The sequence below is a fragment of the Ornithorhynchus anatinus genome, chromosome X2, assembly GCF_004115215.2.
Source record: "Ornithorhynchus anatinus isolate Pmale09 chromosome X2, mOrnAna1.pri.v4, whole genome shotgun sequence".
Taxonomy (NCBI): Eukaryota; Metazoa; Chordata; class Mammalia; order Monotremata; family Ornithorhynchidae; genus Ornithorhynchus; species Ornithorhynchus anatinus.
Genome location: NC_041750.1, coordinates 24,496,940 through 24,519,270, shown reverse-complemented (window position 1 = coordinate 24,519,270; position 22,331 = coordinate 24,496,940). Strand labels below are relative to the sequence as shown.

At 43.3% G+C, this 22,331-nt stretch overlaps 1 protein-coding gene across 1 annotated transcript in view; it reads left to right on the top strand.

The window, feature by feature from the left end:
- Positions 1-22,331, top strand: part of DTNBP1 (dystrobrevin binding protein 1) — a 74,567-nt gene that overhangs the window by 12,093 nt on the left and 40,143 nt on the right. The window contains exons 4-7 of the mRNA XM_016227182.3: positions 1,310-1,370; positions 2,655-2,787; positions 13,239-13,371; positions 20,658-20,680. Of these exons, the coding sequence (XP_016082668.1) occupies positions 1,310-1,370; positions 2,655-2,787; positions 13,239-13,371; positions 20,658-20,680 (350 nt within the window). The remainder of the gene's footprint in view (positions 1-1,309; positions 1,371-2,654; positions 2,788-13,238; positions 13,372-20,657; positions 20,681-22,331) is intronic.

The following is a 22,331-nucleotide window of genomic DNA, read 5'->3' as shown; positions in this document are numbered from 1 at the left end:
TGGGCAAAGGATTGGAGGTGAGATGGACAAGATGCAAGAACAAAGAGTAGTTGGCATTAGAGGATTGAATTGTGTGGATTGGTCTGTAGTAGGAGATCAGCATGGTGAGGTAATAATAATAATAATAATGCTGGTATTTGTTAAGCGCTTACTATGTGCCGAGCACTGTTCTAAGCGCTGGGGTAGACAGAGGGGAATCAGGTTGTCCCACATGGGGCTCACAGCCTTAATCCCCATTTTACAGATGAGGTAACTGAGGCACCAAAAGTTAAGTGACTTGCCCAAAGTCACACAGCTGACAAGTGGCCGAGCAGGGATTCGAACCCATAACCTCTGACTCCAAAGCCCGTGCTCTTTCCAATGAGCCACGCTGCCTCTAGCTAGAAAGAAGGTACCTGAGTGCCTTGAAGCAGGTAGTAAGAAGTTTCTGTTGGATGCACTGGTGGATGGACAACCTTTGGGGTTTTCAAGGGGTGGGCAGATATGGACTGAACTTTTTTTAGAAAAAATGACCTGGGCAGCAGAGTGGAGCATGGACTGGAGAGGGGAAAGACAAGAAGCAGAGAGGTCAGCGAGGAGGCTGATGCATCCCATCTTGACTACAGACTGTGAGCTTGTTGTGGACAGGGAATGTGTCTACCAACTCTGTTGTATTGTACTCTCCCAAGCGCTTAGTACAGTGCCCTGCCCACGGTAAGCACTCAGTAAATACGATTGATAGGATAAGCACCTGGATTGGCATGGTAGCAGTTTGGAAACTGAGACAGGGAGGATGGTGGCATTATCTTGTTGGATTTTCCAAATGGGGAATTATCCCCAAATTCTCTAGCTTCTTAAAAGCAAAAAGGCCTAGGCTGTTGTCTTTAAAATAAGTGAGATTGACAGATAGTTGTGCAACCTTCCAGTGGCTTTGGCTAATATCCGTCCTTAAAATCCTACCTGAATTAGAGTGATTGACTGCTCTGTTCCCCAGCCACCAGGCAATTGTGAGGTTCTCGGCCTCCTCAGCCAGACCTAGTTAGCAAAGTGTGTTCCTCTCTGCAGTGTGAATGTCGCTGCCTCTATTGACTTTTCAAAGGATTTACGTGGCTTTTAAATGAAAGGAAGAATTGATCCGCTGCTAATCATCCCTAGTGACTTGTAAATGTCTTTGTGTTGTAAATGTAGATTCTTAGTTAAAATGTGTCCCAACCAGCTCTCTATTAGTCCAAAGAAGACACTTCATTCCCTGGTCTGTTGACATCTGGCCCAGTATACTTTTTAAACCTATAGTGGGCTCTGCTTGTAACCGATATTTTCTGTTGTTTAGGTATGAAGATACTTGGGCAGCTCTTCATAAAGGAGCCAAGGAGTGTGCAAGTGCTGGAGAGGTAAAGGATTTGCAATTCTTAAAACATTTCATCCATCGGTCAGTCATGTTTATTGAACACTGACTGGGTGCAGAAAGCCCTGTACTGAGCGCTTTGGAGGGAACACTATAAAAGAGTCGGTAGAAACGTTTCTTGCCCGCAACGTGCTCATAGTCTAGAAGTGGTCACCCTCAAAATCAAATAAATGGCAGGGAAAGCAACTTCTTTAGCAATTATTTCAATTGAAGTGATTGTATTATTTGAACTTTAAATATTGCAAAGTGAATTAGAAACATTTAGGGATAATTTGAAAGCCATTAAAATTTATGTTCACATTCAAGTAAATATAATTCAATTGTATTGTAAATCCAATTCAATAAATACGGTTGATTGAAGTAAAGGCTTTATCCTGCATACTGGAGGAATGGGCAGCCTTACTCAGCCAGAAATTCCGGTTAAGGATCAGGATGAAGAATCAGATTAATTTGGGAAAATCACTCCTAGGAGGGACATTTGCATAGATCACACAGATAGCTGGTGTGATAGAGTACGAGCCTGGGAGTCCAAAGGACCTGGATTCTTATCCCAGGACAGTTACTTCACTTCTCTGTGCCTCAGTTATCTCCACTGGGAGATGGGGATTAAGACTGTGAGCCCCATGTGGGACATGGACTGTGTCCAACTTGATTAGCTTGTTTCTACCCCAGAACTAAGTACAGTAAGCACATAGTAAGCACTTAAATACCACACAGACACACACAGACACACACACACACACACACACACACACACACACACACACACACACCTATCAAGGGCAACAGCCTTAAGGATAAAGTCTCTATGGAACCTCTGGGCCAGAGGAGTGCCTGTGTGGGGCAGGATTATTAGGGAATTGGGCGAGATCATTCTTGAAATCTGTTCCCTTTACCAGGTGTGAAGCTGTTTTAGAGGGAGGATTAATCCCTAATTGGGATTTATCTTCCCAATTTATCGAGGGAACTCCCCACGCCTCTCAGAGAGGCTTATTTATTTCTATTAATATCTCCAAACTGTAAGCTCATTGCAGGCAGGGAACGCGTTTACCGGCTCTGTTATGTTGTACTCTCCCAAGTGCTTAGTACAGTGCCCTGCACAGAGTAAATACCATTGATGATGATGATGATGACTGATGAGGATGCAGATGTTGTTTTATTAAAGGGATTCCGAATGAAGAATTTGGAAAAAGGCAGTGCTCTGGAAATGAATCATCCTCGATTTGTTCTGAAATCTGTGATGAATGGTATCACTGTCCTTCAATTCCAGCTGGTGGATAGTGAGGTGGTGATGCTTTCAGCACACTGGGAGAAAAAGCAGAACAGTCTAATGGAACTTCAGGAACAGCTCCAACAAATTCCAGGATTTCTAGATGATCTGGAATCCTTGACAGCAACTCTGAGTAAGTGGCAAACTGTATCTTCCTTGTAGAGAAAAGAGGCATTACAGGGTTTAACTTATTATTATTATCATTATATTTAAGTCCTTACTGTGTGCCAGACACCTTCTGTATACTCCCCCAAGGAGTTCAGTTCTCTGAACATAGGAAGTCCTTAATAAATACTACTATCACAGTGCAGTCGAGTTGGGAGACACTGCCCAGTAGCAGTGTACAGGGGAGACAGACATTAAAACAAATCACAGCTATGGTTATTAATAGTAGTAACAGCACTGTATTAAGTACTGGACTAGGTAGAAGATAATTAGATTGGACACAGTCCCTGTCCCATGTGGGGCTCACAGTTTGAGGGAGAGCCAGGACAGGTATGGAATTCACCTTTCACAGATGAGGAAACGGAGGCATGGAGAAGTGAAGTGACTTGCCCAAGGTTGCACAGCCGGCAAATGGCAGAGCCCTGACTCCCGGGACCGTGCTCTTTCTGCTTGTCAGTCAGTCAGTCGTATTTATTGAGCACTTAGTGTGTGCAAAGCACTGTACTAAGCGCTTGGGAGAGTACAATCTAACAATAAATGGACACATTCCCTGCCCAAAATGAGCTTACTATCTAGAGGTAGAGGCAGACATTAATAATAAGCAGCTAGGCCTCGCTGCTTTCAGCATTCTTCCACTAGAGTTCGTTTTTAGCGTGCCACTTCTCTCTCCCTCATACCCTGCCAAAGACTGCTTTTTCATCTGCTCCACTATTAGACTGCGTCCAACTTTTCCAGTCCATAAGGCAGACCAAATTCCCCACTGGGTCTAAGCACCTAGGATAGACTCACTTGAGCCGGAATTGACGAAGCTCCATCACGGAAGTGAGACGCTTGCCTTCCCCGAATATCTTTTAAGTTGTTTCAAAGGAATCAAAATGTCTTTCAATCTGTATCCTAAACTCTCCCTTTTTTGTTCTTGGCAAAATTGCCTGAGCATAAGGCAAAAGTGTATTTTGGAGTTACTTAGTTTGAATTTTTCCCTCAGTGGTTTTCTTATCTCTCTAGTCATTGATTTCCCAGAAAGCAGTATGAACTAGAAATCTATTTCTTCTGTTCCTGCCAGGATTATTTTATTGTGTTGTCTCACTTTTAAGCCAAGTTGTAAATTGTAACTGAAGCTGGTACTTTTAGAGGCCACGTCCTTGTGAATTTTTTTTTAAAATCAGGACTGTTTTATTAACATGGCTTCTGTGAAATTATTTCTACTCTGTAGGAAAGAGGCAGTAAGCATTTAAAAATACTCTCATAACTTTACCTCATCCATTGTAGCCTCTTGAATTATTTAAGCATCATTGATTCCCTTTATTGAATGTCGGGGTTTTTTTTCCACATTCCCAAATTATTATTCAGGAAATAACGGAGTACAAAGTAATGTCAAAGCATTTCCATTTTTAATCTTGGCTCTTTATAATAATACTATTTATGGTTTTGTTAAGCGGTTACCATGGGCCAAGCTCTGTACAAAGGGCTGGGAGAGATACAAGATAGTCATGTCAGACCCAATCCCTGTCCCACATTGTGGTCGCAGACTAAGAAGGAGGGAGAACAGGTATTGATTTCTCATTTTACAGATGAGGAACCTGAGGCATTGAAAAGTGAAGTGACTTACCTAAAGTCACAGAACAAGCAAGTGGTAGAGACAGGATTAGAACCCAGATCATCTGGCCCATGCTCTTTCCTCTCTCTAGGCCTCACTACCACTACCCTCTTGAATGTACACAGTCTGTGGAAGACAATTTGTGGTGTTAATAGTAATAATAATGTTGGTATTTGTTAAGCGCTTACTATGTGCAGAGCACTGTTCTAAGCGCTGAGGGAGATACAGGGTAATCAGGTTGTCCCACGTGGCGCTCACAGTCTTCGTCCCTATTTTACAGATGAGGTAACTGAGGCACAGAGAAGTTAAGTGACTTGCCCACAGTCACACAGCTGACAAGTGGCAGAGCTGGAATTAGAACCCATGACCTCTGACTCTCCAGCCCGGGTTCTTTCCACTGAGACATTCTGCTTCTCTAAGTTAGGGCCTCAAGCTGACCACTATACTTACATCATTTTACCTGAAAATCCAAAGACATATTGTTAAACCGTAATGAAAAAAGAAGCAGAAGGAACTTTGTTAAACTGTAATGAAAAAGCAAGCAGAAGGAACTTTATGGGGTTTTTTTCCTGACTCGATCAGTGAAGTATTGAGGAAAGGTACATGGGGCCTTTTTTTAGGGAATTATTCAAATTATTATCAAGGATAATAAAACAGTTCTTTAGAACTAGCATGGTCTCTAACCATTGGGAAAACAGCGTGGCTCAGTGGAAAGAGCCTGGGCTTCGGAATCAGGGGTCATGGGTTCGACTCCCGGATCTGCCACTTGGCAGCTGTGTGACTGTGGGCAAGTCACTTCACTTCTCTGTGCCTGTTACCTCATCTGTAAAATGGGGATTAACTGTGAGCCTCATGTGGGACAGCGTGATTACCCTGGGTCTACCCCAGCGCTTAGAACAGTGCTCTGCACGTAGTAAGCGCTTAACAAATACCAACATCATCATCATCATGTTAAATGATAGATTAGTTTATCTTTGCCTAGAATTTTTTTTCTTTAATACCCTCCTTCTAAAATGCAGTTGTTGCTAAGTGGGTTTTGTGGTACAGTTGGGTAAAAAAAAATCATATTGTATATCTTAAATGATCACTAGAGGGCACTCCAATTCTATCAAGTTTCATATTTTAAAGAGCTGCTTGGGTTTCTATTTCCACGTTATTTTTCTTTTCTTTATTAATGGAATTTATTTAACGCTTACTATGTGCCTGGGTAGGTATGGGGTTGAACAGGGTCCCTGGTCCCATCTGAGGCTCACAATCTCAACTGCCCATTTTACAGACGAGATTACAGAGGCACAGAGAAGCGAATGGCTTGCGCAAAGTCACCCAGTAATAATAGTAATATTGGTATTTGTTAAGCGCTTACTATGTGCAGAGCACTGTTCTAAGCGCTGGGGTAGATAGAGGGTAATCAGGTTGTCCCAAGTGAGGCTCACAGTTAATCCCCGTTTTACAGATGAGGTAACTGAGGTACAGAGAAGTTAAGTGACTTTCCCAAAGTCACACAGCTGACAAGTGGCAGAGCCTGGTATTAGAACCCATGACCTCTGACTCCCAAGCCCAGGCTCTTTCCACTGAGCCACGCTGCTTGGATCAGAACCCAGGTCCTCTGCCTCCCAGGCCCGTGCGCTTCTCTTTCGTACCTGAACCTGACTGAAAGATTGGTAATTTAGACTCCAAAGTGCTGTTAATTTCTAGGTGGCACAAGTGAAGTCAGAAGAGGTAATTATCACACCTCTGTTTTAGATTGACTTCATCTGATGAACGGTTAGAGGCTTCTCTTTTTAAATGTGGCAATATTTACAGTAGGGCATATACTACAAAATAGATAATAATAGTTGCTCATTATCGACACTTTAAAGGGAAAGAGGGTCCCGACCCATTCAGCTCGTTTAAATCCTGCATTGGTCTTTTCACCTGCATTTACTTGAGTGGATAGTATCTCATCGTCAGTCACCTTGTCTTTGCGTTTTATTATGGTATTTGTTAAGCTCCTATTATGAGTCAAGCGTTTGTCCTAAGCTCTGGGGTGGATACAAGGCATCAGGTTGAACACAGTCCTTGTGCCCCATGGAGCTCACAGGAGGAAAACAGATATTTAATCCTTGTTGTGCAGTTGAGGAAACTGAGGCCCAGAAAAGTTAAGTGACTTGCCCAGAGTCCCACAGCAAGTTGATGGCAGAGTCGGGATTAGAATCCAAGCTCCTCCGACTCCCAGACTCGTGCTCTTTCCACCAGGCCAGCTGGTAGTAGTAATATTACTATTATGACTGCTACTATTTTGTTCAATTAGATGGCTCATTAACTTTCAGGGCACAGTTTAGCGTTTACTGCTGCAGCGACTCGCCAACATACCTGCTGCTGATGTCCGGTTGGGGTACGAGTGAATTGAGACCTGCTCCCTCCGTGTCCTCCTTCTCCCCAGAGAGAATCTTACACCCGGCAGGATCTGACAGCTTTGCTGTCAACCTGCAGCCAGGTCTTCTCTACCCTGTGGGTTTTTCCCGAACCTAGGTTATCGAAAACGTGCGCTGAAATGCTCAGGCCATGACGTACACCAGGCAGTTGGACAAAACAGTTCCTTCTGATGCACTGTATCTACATAAGTACGGTGGGAAGGACGATCCCTGTTTTCCTAACAGTGTTCATCATCACATCGTCAGTGGTATTTACTGAGAGCTTACTATGTGCAGAGTACTGTACTAGGTGCTTGGGAAAGTACATTCGCTTGTTCATTCATTCATTCAATAGTATTTATTGAGCGCTTACTATGTGCAGAGCACTGTACTAAGCGCTTGGAATGTACAAATCGGTAACAGATACAGTCCCTGCCCTTTGACGGGCTTACAGTCTAATTGGGGGAGATGGACAGACAAGAACAATAGCTTGGGCACTTTACTTCTGTGGACCTCAGTTCATTTGTAAAATGGAAATTAAGACTGTGAACCCCATGTGGGCCGGGGCCTGTGTTCAACTTGATTAGCTTGTATCTACCCCATGCTCGGTACAGTGCCTGGCACGTCGTAAGTGCTTAAGAAATACCTTTAAAAAATATGACAGAGTTGGTAGACACCTTCCCTGCCCACAACGAGCTTACAGTCTAGAGGGGGAGACAGACATTACCATAAATAAATCATTTATAGTACACAATTTAAAGTTTTCTTTACAAAATATGTAAGCCCCTGTTTCAGAGGAGCTGATTATGTCCAGAGGTTAATTAGATGTGGTCTCTCTTCCCACTAGGCTTGCAGCCAAAGAAAAGATTCTTGAAAAACTGCAGGAGATAAATGCAAAGTTGTAGGATAGAAACATTCCTGATTAGGAATTTGAATGTTTTCATCAGATCTTCATATTAAAGGTTATGCTTTGGATAATATATACCTTCAACAAGCTCCACAAAGAAATTCCAGACAAAATCACTCCTCCTCTGGGAAAATCTTCACAGAGATTTGTGAAGCTTTAGTGCACAGCTGACAAGCATTCCAATTGATCACTAAAAGTGACATATGCTGTTATTACAGCAAGAAAGAGGATGAATTTTTTCCTCTTACAAAGGCATATTTTTACTTATGTAGTCCTGCCAGTGTTTTGGGTATATTACTTCTAAGTTTGGTTTCAAATTTACCTTTGTTTATGTTTGGCTTTTGTACTTGAACTGTTTTGGAAACAACAAATCACTGGGAAATCTGTCACTTAAATTCCGTATTTGTTTAGTACAATGCTATGGCTGTCTTTGCTCGGTTATTGTAAACAATGAAACTTTGTTAGAAGCTAATGGAACCTGGATTTTTTTTTAAAAAAAAAAGCCATTTGAAATTGTTTACAATATCATATTCATTCATTCAGTCGCATTTATTGAGTGCTTACTTTGTGCAAAGCACTGTACTCTGTGCTTGGAAAATACAATTCGGCAACAAATAGAGATAATCCCTACCTAACAACGGACTCACAGTCTAGATTGAACAATGATTTCAGCTCTCTAGCAAACTAAAGGTTAAATTACCATTTTTAAAAATTTTGTACAGCTTTAACCTAGCAATAATGCAGAGCAGTGGGACAAAATAATAACAAAATTACCTTTATTGTAGAACTCAGCTTCAATAGTTCCTTTTTGTTTTCTAATCAACACGTAGCCCCATCTGATTAATTCTTTTACAGAAATGTGTTCGATCTGTCAGTTTTTAAGTGATGCCTGACAGCGAAGGCTTATGTTTCTGTAGTTTATTTAATCAAACAATGGTATTTATTGAATGCTTAGTTTGTGCCGAGCATGGTACTAAGCACTCGGGAGAGTACAGAGTTGGTAGACCTGTTCCTTACCCATAAGGAGCTTACAGTTTCTTTAATAAGCTTTACTTTTATATCATCTGTTACCAGATCCTACTGGTTCTGTCATCACAACATCACTAAAGCGCATCCTTTCCTCTCCATCCAACTGCTACCCTGATCCAACCACTTTTTTCCCCACCTTGACTACTAGACTTGCCCCCTAGCTGACTTCTCTGCCTCCTCTCTCTCCCTACGCCAATCCGTTCTTCACTCTGCTGCCTGGATCATTTTTCTAAAATACTTTTCGATCCACGCCTCCCCCCTCCTCAAAAGCCTCCAGTGACTACCCGTCCACCTCTATACCAAATAGAGACTCCTCACCATTGGCTTTAAAGCACTCAAACTTAACTCTCCCCCTCCTGCCTTATATCACTGCTTTCCACTTCGGCCCATCTCGCACCTTCGCTTTTCTTGCGCCAGCTTGTTCATTATGCCTCGATTTCATCTGTCTTGCCACCGCCTTGCCCTTTGCGACTTTGAGACAGGTGTCTCCCTGTTCCCCGCATCTCAGACCCCTGCAGCAAATGAGCTGATTTTAGCCCGCATTGCCTGACTTCGTTAATTCATTCAGTTATATTTTTGAGAGCTTACTGGTTGCAGAGCACTAAACTAAGTGCTTGGGAAAATACAATACAACAATAAACGGTGACATTCATATTCCGACCCCTGTGAGACGACGACCATCCCCTCCTACCCCACACCAGGATCCCAAACATGTTCTTCTTTCCCCTTACCGTCGTGTTCTCTGAGCTGGAAAACGGTGGCTATTACTCTCACCTTGGGCCAGGGTAGCAGGGCTTGATGTGTTGGTTCAGAACGGCTCCCAGAATAATCCCCCTGCCGTCTGTGTCTGCGCCTGGCTTGTTCCCTTTATTCACCCCCCTCCCAGCCCCACAGCACTGATGTTCATATCTGTAATCTATTTATTTGTATTCAGTCTGTCTCCCCTTCTAGAGTGTAAGCTAGTCGTGAGCAGGAAATGTGTCTGCTTATTGTTATATTGTACTCTCCCAAGCACTTAATACAGTGCTTTGCACAGAGTAAATGCTCAGTAAATATGACTGAATGAATGAATCCTCTCCGCACCCCGGACTCTGAGAGGGAGATGAGGATGAAGATACACCGACGTGACCTGGCCGTTTTGAGCTCACTCCCATTTGACTGAAATGTATGAGAGCTCACATATGGTATCTAGAAGCAGTGTTGCCTAGTGAATAGAACACGAGCCTGATCTTAATCCCAGCTCTACCACTTGTCTGCTTGGGGAAACTGGGCAAGTCACTTCACTTCTCTGAGCTCTGATTCCCTCATTTGCAAAATGAGGATTAAGTCTCTGGGCCCCACGTAAGACACGGAGTGTGTCCAACCTGATTAGGTTAAATCTAGCCTAGTGCTTCATAGAGTACCTTGCACTCAGTAAGCATATAACAAATACCACTATTATCATTATTATTATCAGCGTCTATCTGTAGCTTTGTTCCTGACTAGATTTTATATAAAACGTGGTCCTGTTACTCTTTTAATTCATTCCTGTCACAAGTGGGAGAGGAAGATGGGCTTTCAATTCCCGCTCTCACTGTGATTGTCCTTTGTACATGACAGGACACAGTAGAGTCTGTCTTCTACCACAACCGTCATGAAAGACTGAGCCAGAAAATGGGCTTTTCTCATGTGCCAAATCGTACCAGTCACCAGGCTGCACCTGACAGTTTTCACTGCATTTTAATGATGACCTAAAATACTAAGGAGAAACAATTTAATCAGAGGCTTTTTCCCAGTACTTCTCCCCCGCCCCGCCCGTAACTTAAATCTTTATCAGTTCATCCTCCTTTTTGTGTGAATGAAATTCTAGGCAGCGATGCCGTCCTGGTGACCTTAGACGGTGGGGATCGTGAGTGAATGTGACACTGTGAACCTGTTTGTCACCCTCTTTTTTTTCTCTTGGCATATTAGCAAATTTGTATTTTTTAATTACCTCTCCAAATCATTTGACTTCTTATGTGTCATTCGTACCCTCTCCCTTGAGCATATCTTGGCTGGCTCCAGTGGCCATGGGTGCCAACTCTTCATTTAGCCTGTGAAGCTGAACTCTGAGTAGAGAGAACCAGTTCCAGCAACATCAACTTCTCCCCCTCTTTCTGGGTTTAACCCACAGTGCATCCCCGATGAGGTCAGGAAACAGAGATAGGCTTGTGGTGTTTTCCGTTGGCCCCCCGCCCCGTGACTTGACCCAATTGGTGTCTGATGATGATGACTGTCAGACTTCCTGGGCTCTGGGAATGGCACCCCAAAATTCCCCCAAGGCAACAGCGAGGGCAGCCACTAGGAAGTGGAGAGGCTTGTTTTTTCGGTCCTGATGTTACGGTTCTTGTGGTGGATTTCAAGGCAAAACTAGACAAGAGGACTTCAAAATGTTTGTGTTCCTGTAGGCAGTTGGCCCTTAACTGGAAGCAGGGCAGATGTGTTGTGGGGGCCCCAGGCTGATTTTTTTTCTCTCTCCCCTGCTAGAGGGAAGCCTCCATTCAGTCGTGTTTAGTGAGCTGAGCACTGTAGTAAATGCTTTGGAGAGTCCGATATAACAGTAAACAGACAGATTCCCTGCCCACAATGAGCTTACAGTCTAGAGGGGGAGACAGACATTAATATAAATAAATTACAGATTTGTAAATTTATTACAGATAAGTGCTGTGGATCTGGGAGGGGAGATGAAATTCCCTGAAATCCCAAAGCACCTGTATAGTTTACTTCAAGTTTTTTTAAAGGTATTTGTTAAGCGCTTACTATGTGCCAAACACTGTACTAAGTGTTGGGGTAGATACAGGATAATCAGATCAGACATTATCTTGTCCCACATGGGGTTCACAATCTAAGTAGGCGGGAGAACGGGCATTGGCTTCCCATTTTGCAGATGAGGGAATTTAGGCATAGAGAAGGTAAGTGACTTGCCCAAGGTCACTCAGCAGGCAGGTGGTAGAGTAGGGATTAGAACCCAAGTCCTCTGACTCCCAGGCCTGGACTCTGTCCACTAGGCCACGCTGCCTCTCGATAGTGGTTGCTCAATAAATGCTGCTGTTGCTACATAAATGTGCCTGGTCAGTGGTCCACATTGCTCTGTTCAGATTAATTCCTGGGATAGTGGGGAGGGAGAGCATAAACGTGCTAGACTGTGAGCTCGTTGTGGACAGGGAATGTGTCTATTATATTGTTATATTGTCCTCTCCCAAGTGCTTAGTACAGAGCTCTGCGCACAGTGAACACTCAGTAAATATGATCGACTGACTGGTTGGGGAAGTTGCCTGGGTTGGCAGAGGAAAATGTTTGACCTCCCGGTGTTGGTTGTGATGTGCGTAAGCAGCCCCCAGGAAAATCAGATGAGCAGTGACTTCTGGGCCAGCAGGGAGCTGAGTCAAGTGATATTTGATAAAAAACAAAGATTTTAAAAAAAACCCAAAAAATAAAAACCAAATTTAGGGTAAGACAAACCCCAAAGATCAAGATATAGAGGATAGACACAGAGACGGAGTATGAGAATTGTGTCTTGATTTCTGCTTCAGCAACTGGCCAGTTAAAATAAAACAACAAAAAAATTATTGCTTCCCGTACATGGAAAGGAACTGTAACTTCTTCCTATTTAAAGATTATGCGCGTTTATGAAACAAGAAGTGGGTTGCCCTGCCCAGCCCCACTTAAAAGTTTTATCTCTCCCAGCTTCAGTCTGTTTCTGCAAGGGTTAAAAGATATTTTCCTCCTTCTCCTCTTCCTCTTTCTCCTCCAGGCCTCTTACTCTCTAGTTCACCAGGCCTGACCTCCCGCTCCCTTACCTGTGTCCAGGACATCGCTACCTCGATGTCCCACTGCCACCTGAAGCTCAAAATTGCTAACCCTGTCTCCTCGTCAGCCCTTCCAAATCCACTCATCAACCTTAATCTCCCATTGTAGACTGTAAGATCGTTGTGGGCGGGGTACGTGTCTACCAACTCTATTGTGCTGTACTCTCCCCAGCACTTGGTACAGTGCTGCGCACACAGTAAGTGCTCAGTAAACCCCATTGATTGATCGTAGCCAACCCCACCACTGTCTTCCTTGACCAGAGGTTCAATCACAGCCAACAATCTCCATCTGCACAGAGAGAAACTCATAGCTTTCAGTTAACGCAGAAATAATTTAACCAAATGTACCATTTGCCCATTACCATCATCACCAGAGGAGCGTGGCTTAGCAGAAAGAGCTTGGGACTGTGAGTCAAAGGACCTGGGTTCTAACCCTGGCTGTCACTGTCCTGCTGGGTGACTCTGGGCAGTTTCTCTGGGCCTCAGTTTCATCATCTATAAACTGGGATTCAAAACTTGTTCTCCCTCCCCCTTTGATTGTGAACCCAAAGTGGAACAGAGACTGTGTCCAACTGGATTATGTTGTTTCTACCCAGTGCTTAGAACAGTGCTTGATGTTTAACAAATGCCAGGATGATGATAATAGTCATTTTTGCTGTTTTCTAGCCCAATTAGAAGAATATTTTGAGGTGCTAGAAAGCCACCTGTTACACCTCGAGGATTTATGTGAGCGGTGTGAATTAGAGAGATACAAGCACATTCAGTCCCAACAACTGGAAAATTACAAGAAAAATAAAAGGTGAGTTAACATTTGAAATAAATATGTATAAATACATTAAAAAGTTTGGGCCATTCGATTTAAATATGTTAAGTTTAAAATAACTACCAAATGTTCTCGGAATTTGAGGCATTTGGTGGTCAGGGCAGGAGGAGGTATTAAAATTTACAAATTTTTATGTTTGCCAAATGTGTTGTCCCTATTGGATGTGCACAACATCCTTACCTATGAGGGTGGATATTTACCTTTCCCTGTTTAGAGGATAGAGAGGGACAAAGTAAAATCAGCCAATATTCTTTACTCAGTCAGGGATGTTTGGGCTGTTCGTGCTACCAATCTGTTCTAAGACATTTTAAGCAAATTCCTAACTATTGGCTCTCCTTTATTCAGTCTCTCACTGTACTCAGTGAGAGCCTATTGAGCACCTTTTGTGTGCAGAGCACTTGAGAGAGTAAGTAGAGATGCTCCTGGCCCTCAAGGACATCCCAGATCACACTTTCGATTCCTTTCCAGTTAATTTACTGTTTGAACCTCGGCCTAGTCTTTTCCACTTCTGGTTTTCTCCCTTATGCCTGGAACATCCCCACCTTCTCCAGGAAGGCTTCCTTGATTAATTTTTCTTCTCCCACGCAATTTCCTCTCAACTAAGCACCTCAGCGCTTTCGCAGCCATGGCATCTAGCTACATATTGGCTTTCCCTACTCTACTAATTTAGCACCTCCTCCTCCACATAGTCATGTTTTCATTCTCGCTCTCATCGTGTCAGTAAATAATACTCTGTCCATCTCCACTAGATGGTAAACTCCTTGAGAGCAGGGATCCTGTCCTTTAGCCCTTGTATTCTCTCGAGGACTTAGTACGGTGCCCTGCACACGGTACACGTTCAGCAAATGCTTTTAACTGATTGAAATTCTGAATGCGCAGAATCATCATCGAGACCTTGGGTTAATCAATTTGCCGTACATTTTAGATATGTTGTAATATCACACAGTTCCATCCATTTATGGACAGGGATCTTTCTGAAGCCTTAAGTAGAATCTCGTTCAGTACAAAAAAGCACCACAGCATACATATGTTTTCAAAGGAAACTTCTTGGTGGAAGCAATTTATTTAGGTAGGTTAAACTATTAAGTTAAGCAATCAGTCATGCTAAAAATAGCTTAATTAACTCAGCATGCTAGCAGTAAAAGGATTGAATGATTTTATTCTGTCAAATGTACCTCAAATAGCAAATCATAGGTTCCTTTTGATGAATAATGTAGAACGTATTAGCAATCTGCTAAGTGGTGCATAATTTATATTTTTTGAGCAATATATGTTGTTGATTTACTCATTTTAAAATGATGTTAGAGAAATAGGAATATCATTGGCCTGAAACCTGTACCGTGGAAAGATGTTTTATAATATCTTAAGCACACATTGCAGCCTTAAAACTTGGTCTCCCGAGATTTGGGGTAAGGAATCTTGAAAATGAGGCTTGGGATATAAGACTGTAAGGGTTTAGTGAGAAGCGTGACCCAGTGGAAAGAGCAAAGGTCTTGGAGTCAGAGGACTTGGGTTCTAATCCCAACTCTGCCGCTTGTCTGCTGGGTGACCTTGCACAAGGCACTTAACTTCCCTGAGTCTCAGTTTTCTCATCTGTAAAATGGGGGTCACATATCTGTTAGCACTTAATTGTATTTAGAGAGCATTTACTGTGTGCAGAACACTGTACTAAGTTCCAGGGAGAGCACAATATAACAGAGTTGGAAGACAGGTTCCCTACCTACAAAGCTATCCTGGCTGGGCTGTCATGGGAGAGAAGCCAAGTAGAAGGGAGAAGGCTGATAGTGTCTAAAAGCCAAGTACTGAACTCTTAAAATGCAGTTATTTCTGCTCTACCACAAGTTTTCCTGCAATGATTTGGCTTTAGCTGGATGTATTCCAGAATATGCTTCCCTCCACACAAGTATGTTCAGGATTTAACCTAATAATAATGAGGATAGTATTTATTATGCACTTCCTATGTACCAAACACTATGCTAAGCACAGGGGTATCACCACAGTGCCAGCAGATTCAGTGTAGGAAGAAACATCAGTGAGCTCGCATGGGGCGTTAGTCAAAGTGTGATGCTGCTATGTTTTCCAGCCTTGCCTCAACTTTTTTATACTACTCAGTACTTTATTTTCTTTGTGGTTTGCAACTGTTCAGTATTTAATACAACGAAATAACAGTGAGTGTCAAGGGTGTGAAACGCTCTGCTCCCAGCTGACATGACTATACAGAAGTTAGTATTGAAAAATGCCTGTCAGGGTGGTGTCTTCAAAACATCTACCCACTTTACCCATTCCTTCCCATTCCATGAATGGTTACTGTAAAATGTTTTTCCCCTAATGTGAGGTTGATCAAGAATACAGCTACTGGGCTATATAGACACGACTTCCAACTCTGCTGCATTGTAATCTTCCAAGAGCTTAATATAATGTTCCAAACACGATAAGCGCTCAATAAATACCACCGATTATAGCAGAAATGCCTCTGCTTTGTATGGTATTTTGAATGTACTGCTTAAAAAGAGCCTTATTGCCTAGCAGTTTGGTTTGGATTTCTCACAGAAAAGTGGCTTCTGATTATAGAGGTGGGGTGCTGCCCCCTGTGAAGAAATCATACCCTGGAAGGCATTCGACCGGTAGTTCCAACCTATTACATGGGCCTCGTGCTTAATGCGTTCATTCTTGGCAGTAAACAGAAGATGTATTTATTAATGCAACCCTGTTTTATTTTATTCTTCCCCTGTGGAGAAAATGATAAAATGTGTCTTTCGCCTGCTAGCTAAAGTGCAGTGGTTGGATTGAACCGGATGCTATTTTGTTTGGGGATTTTCATTTTGAAGTTCCTTGTGCTTTGTAATAGTTGAAAGAAAATTGACAAGGCAACTGCTTCTGGCATCTGGTGAAATCTAAACTAAAGGACATACATTTTCGCTCTCAGGTCTTTTAAAAACATGGTATTAAGCTAGTGTGTAATGACTATAATAACAAGTAAAAGGGCTGTTCAAATATTGCAAGAGGATAATATTTTGCCATTCCTTTCATGAAGTTTATAGTTAAGCCCATTTGGTTTCATTTTGAAGTCTCCATGCCTCCAAGAAAAAATTTGACTGGATTTTGCTAAATTGGGACTGAGGCAGTCTCTTTGTAATGTGGGTATTGTTTTGCTATCCTGCCTCCAAACCAGGTGCGAGAAGGGTTTTGAAAGTACAGTGATTTGGCCTTTTGTCTCTAACTTGATTTATTCATTTACCAATGTCTGGTGGAGGACTAACCATGAAACTTGAGCCAAGTCCTTAATTAGCTGTTTCTCCAGGCAGCCCTTAACTGTAGGAAGCAAATGCATTGTTGAAGTGTTTCCGTGGATAGATGTATGTATCCCATTAAGAGACCGCCACCTCCATCCAAATACTGGGAAGCACTGTGGCCTAGTGGATTGAGCACCGGCCTAGGAGTCAGAAGGACCTGGGTTCTAATTCCGGCTCTGCCACTTAACCGCTCTGTGACTTAGGGAAGTCGCTTCACTTCTCTGTGTCTCAGTTCCCTCATCTGTAAATGGGGATTGAGACTGTGAGCCCCATGTGGATCAGGGACTGTGTCCAACCCTTATTTGCTTGTATCCACCCCAGCGATAAGTAGGGTGCCTGGCACATTGTAAGTGCTTAAATGCCACAAACGCATCCTGTGAGAATATTTTTTCCCATCTGATACACATGTGTCAAGCACCATTCCAAGCACTAAGTAGGTAAAAGTTAATCAGTTGGACAGAATCCGTATCCCATATAGGGTTCAGAGTGTCGGTAGGAGGGAGAAACAGGTATTGCATCCCCATTTTCCAGATGAGGAACCTGAGGCACATAAAAGTCAAGGGACTTGCCCGAGGTCATTCAACAGGCAAGTGGTTGAGCGGGGATTGGAACCTAAGTCCTCTGACACCCTGGCCTGGGCTCTTTCCATTAGGTCACGCTGCTCCCTACACGATATATGAAAGCCCCAGTGAAGAGAGCATCATATAATAATAATAATGTTGGTATTTGTTAAGCGCTTACTATGTGCAGAGCACTGTTTTAAGCGCTGGGGTAGATAGAGGGTAATCAGGTGGTCCCACCTGAGGCTCACAGTTTTAATCCCCATTTTACAGATGAGGTAACTGAGGCCCAGAGAAGTTAAGTGACTTGCCCACAGTCACACAGCTGACAAGTGGCAGAGTCAGCCAGGCCTGGAAATTAGGCTGAACCCACAGGCCCAGAGCCTAAAATGAATCAGCCCAGACTTAAAAGAAATAGGACCTTAGGCACACAAGAATTTTAATGAAAAAAGAAAGCCCTGAATTCTTTTAGGTTGTTGATGCTGTAGTCAATTTTATTAGCTCTGACACTGTGTAAGTTTAGGGAGCGCTGGGGCTATGGGTTTATAACTGGCAAAATGTGCTTAGAGATTCCCCCAACCTCAGAAATAAAATACCATAGTTACCCAAATATTCTGAACACCCCCGTCCCCCCAAATAAGATCCCGTCTTTTGGCACTCTGTTTGGAAAAACAACAACATTGAAACTGATGTTTTGAAGAACCGGCTCGGGTGTCCGAGGTTTTTGCCCAGTTTCGGGGCGGAAACGGGATCCAGATGGGACGCGAGGGCTTCGCAGCGCTGAACTCCGCGCGGGTGGTGGACTCATTCCCAGCGCTGGAAACCGTTAAGCTTTCTAGTCTGCAAACTTAGTTCCCAGGGACGGGTTTAACTAGCAGGGGTGTGGGTGCGGTCAGATAAACATTGGGCCCTCTCTTCCCCCGACTGCCTTTTTCATTACCAAAAGAGCAGAAGCAACCAGAAGGGAAGGATCCCAGGAGCAGAGTGGACCTGGGCCTCTAACTTGCCCTGATGGCCAGCGGCACCCAGAAGCCCGGGAGGAGCCACTTAGCCTGAGCCTGTAGTCCGCAGAGGCTTTATTGCCAGCTGCTGGGCTGACGGCAGCATCGTCGCTGGCGTGTGGCGGTTGGTTTCGTTCCACCCCCAGATGTCTGTGTGTGTGTGTATGTGTAGAGAGGGTTAAACTCTGCCCCCTCATACTCCCCTGGAAGTCAGCGAGGGCAATGTCTCCCTCTCAATGCAGGAGGAAAAACAAGGTTGTTGTTTATCATTATTAATTTATTCTTATTATTATGAGTCATGTCTTCTGTGAAAAACACTGGTATGCACTAAAGCACTTTCTAAAAGGAGAAAAATCTACCCAGCAGAGCAAAACAGAAAGTTATTCCCAACCAAGAAGGAGCACGACCTAGTGGATAGAGCATGGGCCTGGGAGAGGAAAGGGCCTGAGTTCTAATCCTGCCTCCGCCACTGGTCAGCTGAGTGACCTTGGGCAAACCCTTAACTTCTCTGGGCCTCAGTTACTTCATCTGAAAAATGGGGATTAAAAATGTGAGCCCCTCAAGCGACATCCATTGTATCCAACCTGATTATCTTGTATCTACCCCAGTGCTTAGTACAGTGCCGACCACATAGTAAGTGCATAACAAATGCCATTAAAGAAACCCCCCTCCCCACAAAATACAAAAAAAAAACCAAAATCCAACCAGGTGCTAGCTGACCCAAAAAAATCTTCTCCCTCCCCTTTTTTTTTTTGGTAGCTGTTAAATGCTTACCATGTGCCAGACACTGAATTAAGTTCTGGTGTAAATAAAAGTTAGGTTGGACACAGTCCATGTCCAACATGGGGCTCACAGTATTTATCCCCATTTTATAGATGAGGAAACTGAGACACAGTAAAGTGACATTCCCAAGGTCACACAGCAGGTAAGTGGCAGAGCAGGATTAGAACCCAGATCCTTCAGACTCTCAAGCTTGTGCTCTGTCCATTAGGCCACGCTGCTTCTCTCCTGACAGTTTTTGTTCTTACTGGCATTAGGCTGTTCTTATTTTTAGAAAGACCCAGTGAAAATTGGAGGATAAAAACCTTTACAAGGTGTTTGCTCCACGTCCTTATTTCTATCTAATGGAGCACGTTTATTTCCTGTCACTGTGCTTCGTGAACACTATTTAGGATTTAATTATACACAGTGAGCTTGTAGTGGTTTTTGATGCGTGTAATTCATACCTGTTTAAAACCAGGACTATTATTGCGGAATCACACGCCCGTGCTTAATATGGGAAACTGGAAATTTTGATTCATTGCCTTGCTGAGTTTATGGGAGTCACGTGGGTTTAGGAAAAGAGGAGACTGCTGACCATCTGATTTAAGTACCTTCCTTTGGGTTGGCGGTAGAACATTCTCTGCTTTGTCCTTTCATTATTAGGCAACTTGCCCACCCTTTCTAACAGCTGTTAACCACAATTGCCCATTTAGGAATAGGAAGGGTACATCATTAAATGGGAAAAATAAAGGATTCAGGGACTTTAGCCCAGATTTGAAGAAGAAAGCAGATGATCTGTCATGATGGGGCTATCGTTTCAAGTTTTCATTTAGTACTGTTGTGAAGAAAAATTCCTTGGAATCAAAACCAGAACATAGAGTCTTCGCAGTGATGTCCAATATGTTTCATTTTACATGTATTTATAAATTTCCCCCACCTCCACCTGTAATATCCCCCAGGCTACTTTATATTCCCGATTCCTTAATTGACATTGACAAACTAATGTGCAGGCACACGCACACTCTCTCTCACTCTTTCTCACAATCACGCACGAGGCTTTGCCACAAGCTATCACATGCCTTTTGTTGGCATGGAACTGATCATGAAGCTCAATCCATGAACACTGGACTTTAACACTGCACTTCCAAGTGCTTAGCACAGTGTTCTGCGTATAGTAAGTGCTCAGTAAATACCATTGATTGATTGATTCACCAGTACAAAGTAAGAATGATGATTTCCCTGTTCTTGCTGTCAGAAAATTTCTATCTGATACTAAGTTGTATTAGGTTCTCTTGAACAAATTCCAATTTACATATTGTCATTTTCATTAGTTGACTCATAGCTGGTCTCAAAATACTTACCAACATGTGTCAGTGGTGGCATTTAAATCCCTATAAAGATTCTGAATATAAAACAGTCATGGTTAATAGCAGAAGAGCAAAAATAACGAGAGCGATTGTGATTTGAATGTAGTTTAAGCCAATGTCTTTTAGAGTTCTATATAAGTTTGGTTAATCTCTGATTATCTCTAAGTGAAGTAGGTGTGCAAAATCAATTTTTAAATGTTAAGGCAAATATGAGCAGCATGTTAAAATTATCGGTAGATTATCTGCAATTTTACATTTTGTTTTTCCTTTTTCCTACAGGAAGGAACTAGAGAGCTTCAAAGGTAATTTTGGGCTTTATTCTACATTTAAACCATTGACAGCAGATATACCCTTTAAATTGGATGCTTTCTATTTGCAACAAAAATTAACGGTGCATTGAATCCGAGCACGTGAAACGAATAAGTGCAGAGAGCATCACAACCGCCAATCGGCTCTGCTGGTTCCGTTGAGGATGAGGTTACGATTAGTAAGCGGCAGATAGGTCCCCGGCCCCGCTCCTGCAAGTCCTTGGGATCTGATGGATGAGTCCGGAATGTTCCCTGGGATTTATGTGAGGTCCGATCGTTTGGGGTGGCGGGATGAAGACTCAGCCTTAATGAGTATGAACCCAAAGGAAACTATCCCTCTCGAGCAGCAGGGACTTAATGTAGTAATTGCGGCATTCGTTAAGCACTTACCATGTATCAAACACTGTACTAAGCACTGGGGTAGATGCAGTATATGCAGATCAGAGTCCCTCTCGTGCCTGGACCTCACAGTCTACGTAGGAAGGAGAGCGGGTATTCATCCTCCATTTTATAGATGAGGAAAGTGAAGCACAGATGAGATGAGTTACATGCTCAAGGTCACGCAACAGGCAAGCGGCAGGGCCGGATTTAGAACCAGGTCCTCTTTGTATTTATTTATGGTATTTGTTTAGCGCTTACTATATGCTAGGCACTGTTATAAGTGCTGCGGTAGATACAAGGTAATCAGGTTAGACGCAGTCCTTGTCCTACATGGGGCACACGCTCTTAATCACCATTTGACAGATGAGGGACTGAGAAGTGCCTTGCCCATGGTCATCCAGCAGAGTGGTGGAGCCGAAATTAGAATCCAGGTCCTTCTGACTCCCAGGCCTGTGCTATCCATTAGGCAACGCTGCTCCTCTGATTTCCAAGCCTGTGCTCTTTCCACTAACCCCCACTGCTTCATGCTGCTTCGCAATTCCCAAACACCTTCCCTGGACCTACTTCTCCCATGGAAACTACTGGGGCTAGGCCACCATTGGTGAAGGTTTCTATTCAAAGAACACCTTCCGTGTTGAACGGGTTCAGAAGGATCCGGAAGATAGCTGGCTAATGCAGGTGGTATTGGTCATATTAACTACTAAGAGCAGGGCATATAGAGTGCTTTGACACTCTGCCATGGTCACTTTGGCCTTAAATGGGTTTTATGCACAAATCCCTGCAGCGCTTCACCTTGTGCTGCATCCCTACCCGCCTAGTCTCTTGCTGCACCCACTTGCCCAGTGGGGATACCGCTGTCAAGGTGCGAATGGCATTTCACAAGCCACCAACTCTCGGTCCCGAAGGGTTCATGACCGGATCGTGTCCCATTCGTTATTTACGATGGGAGTCTCCACCTTGGCTCTCCCCCACGCCCCCGCCTGTCCTCTCCCCCCGGCTTCTTTTCTAAGTAGATTTCTGACGATGAAACAAAGCAAGGGTGATCTCTCTTGCTCTCTCTGTCGATTCTGATTTCACAGTTTGCTGTGCTTGCCAGTTGATCTGGCTGAATCTGCCCAGGATTTATATGGAAGTTTTATCACCTGCCTACAAGATAACCGGGGGCGAGAGGAGAGCGGGTTCTTTGTCATAAATCGTTTTTCAAAATGCTTCTGGAGAAAATACAGTGTGAGCTATTAAATGTCACTCTCAATCTAGAATTTTT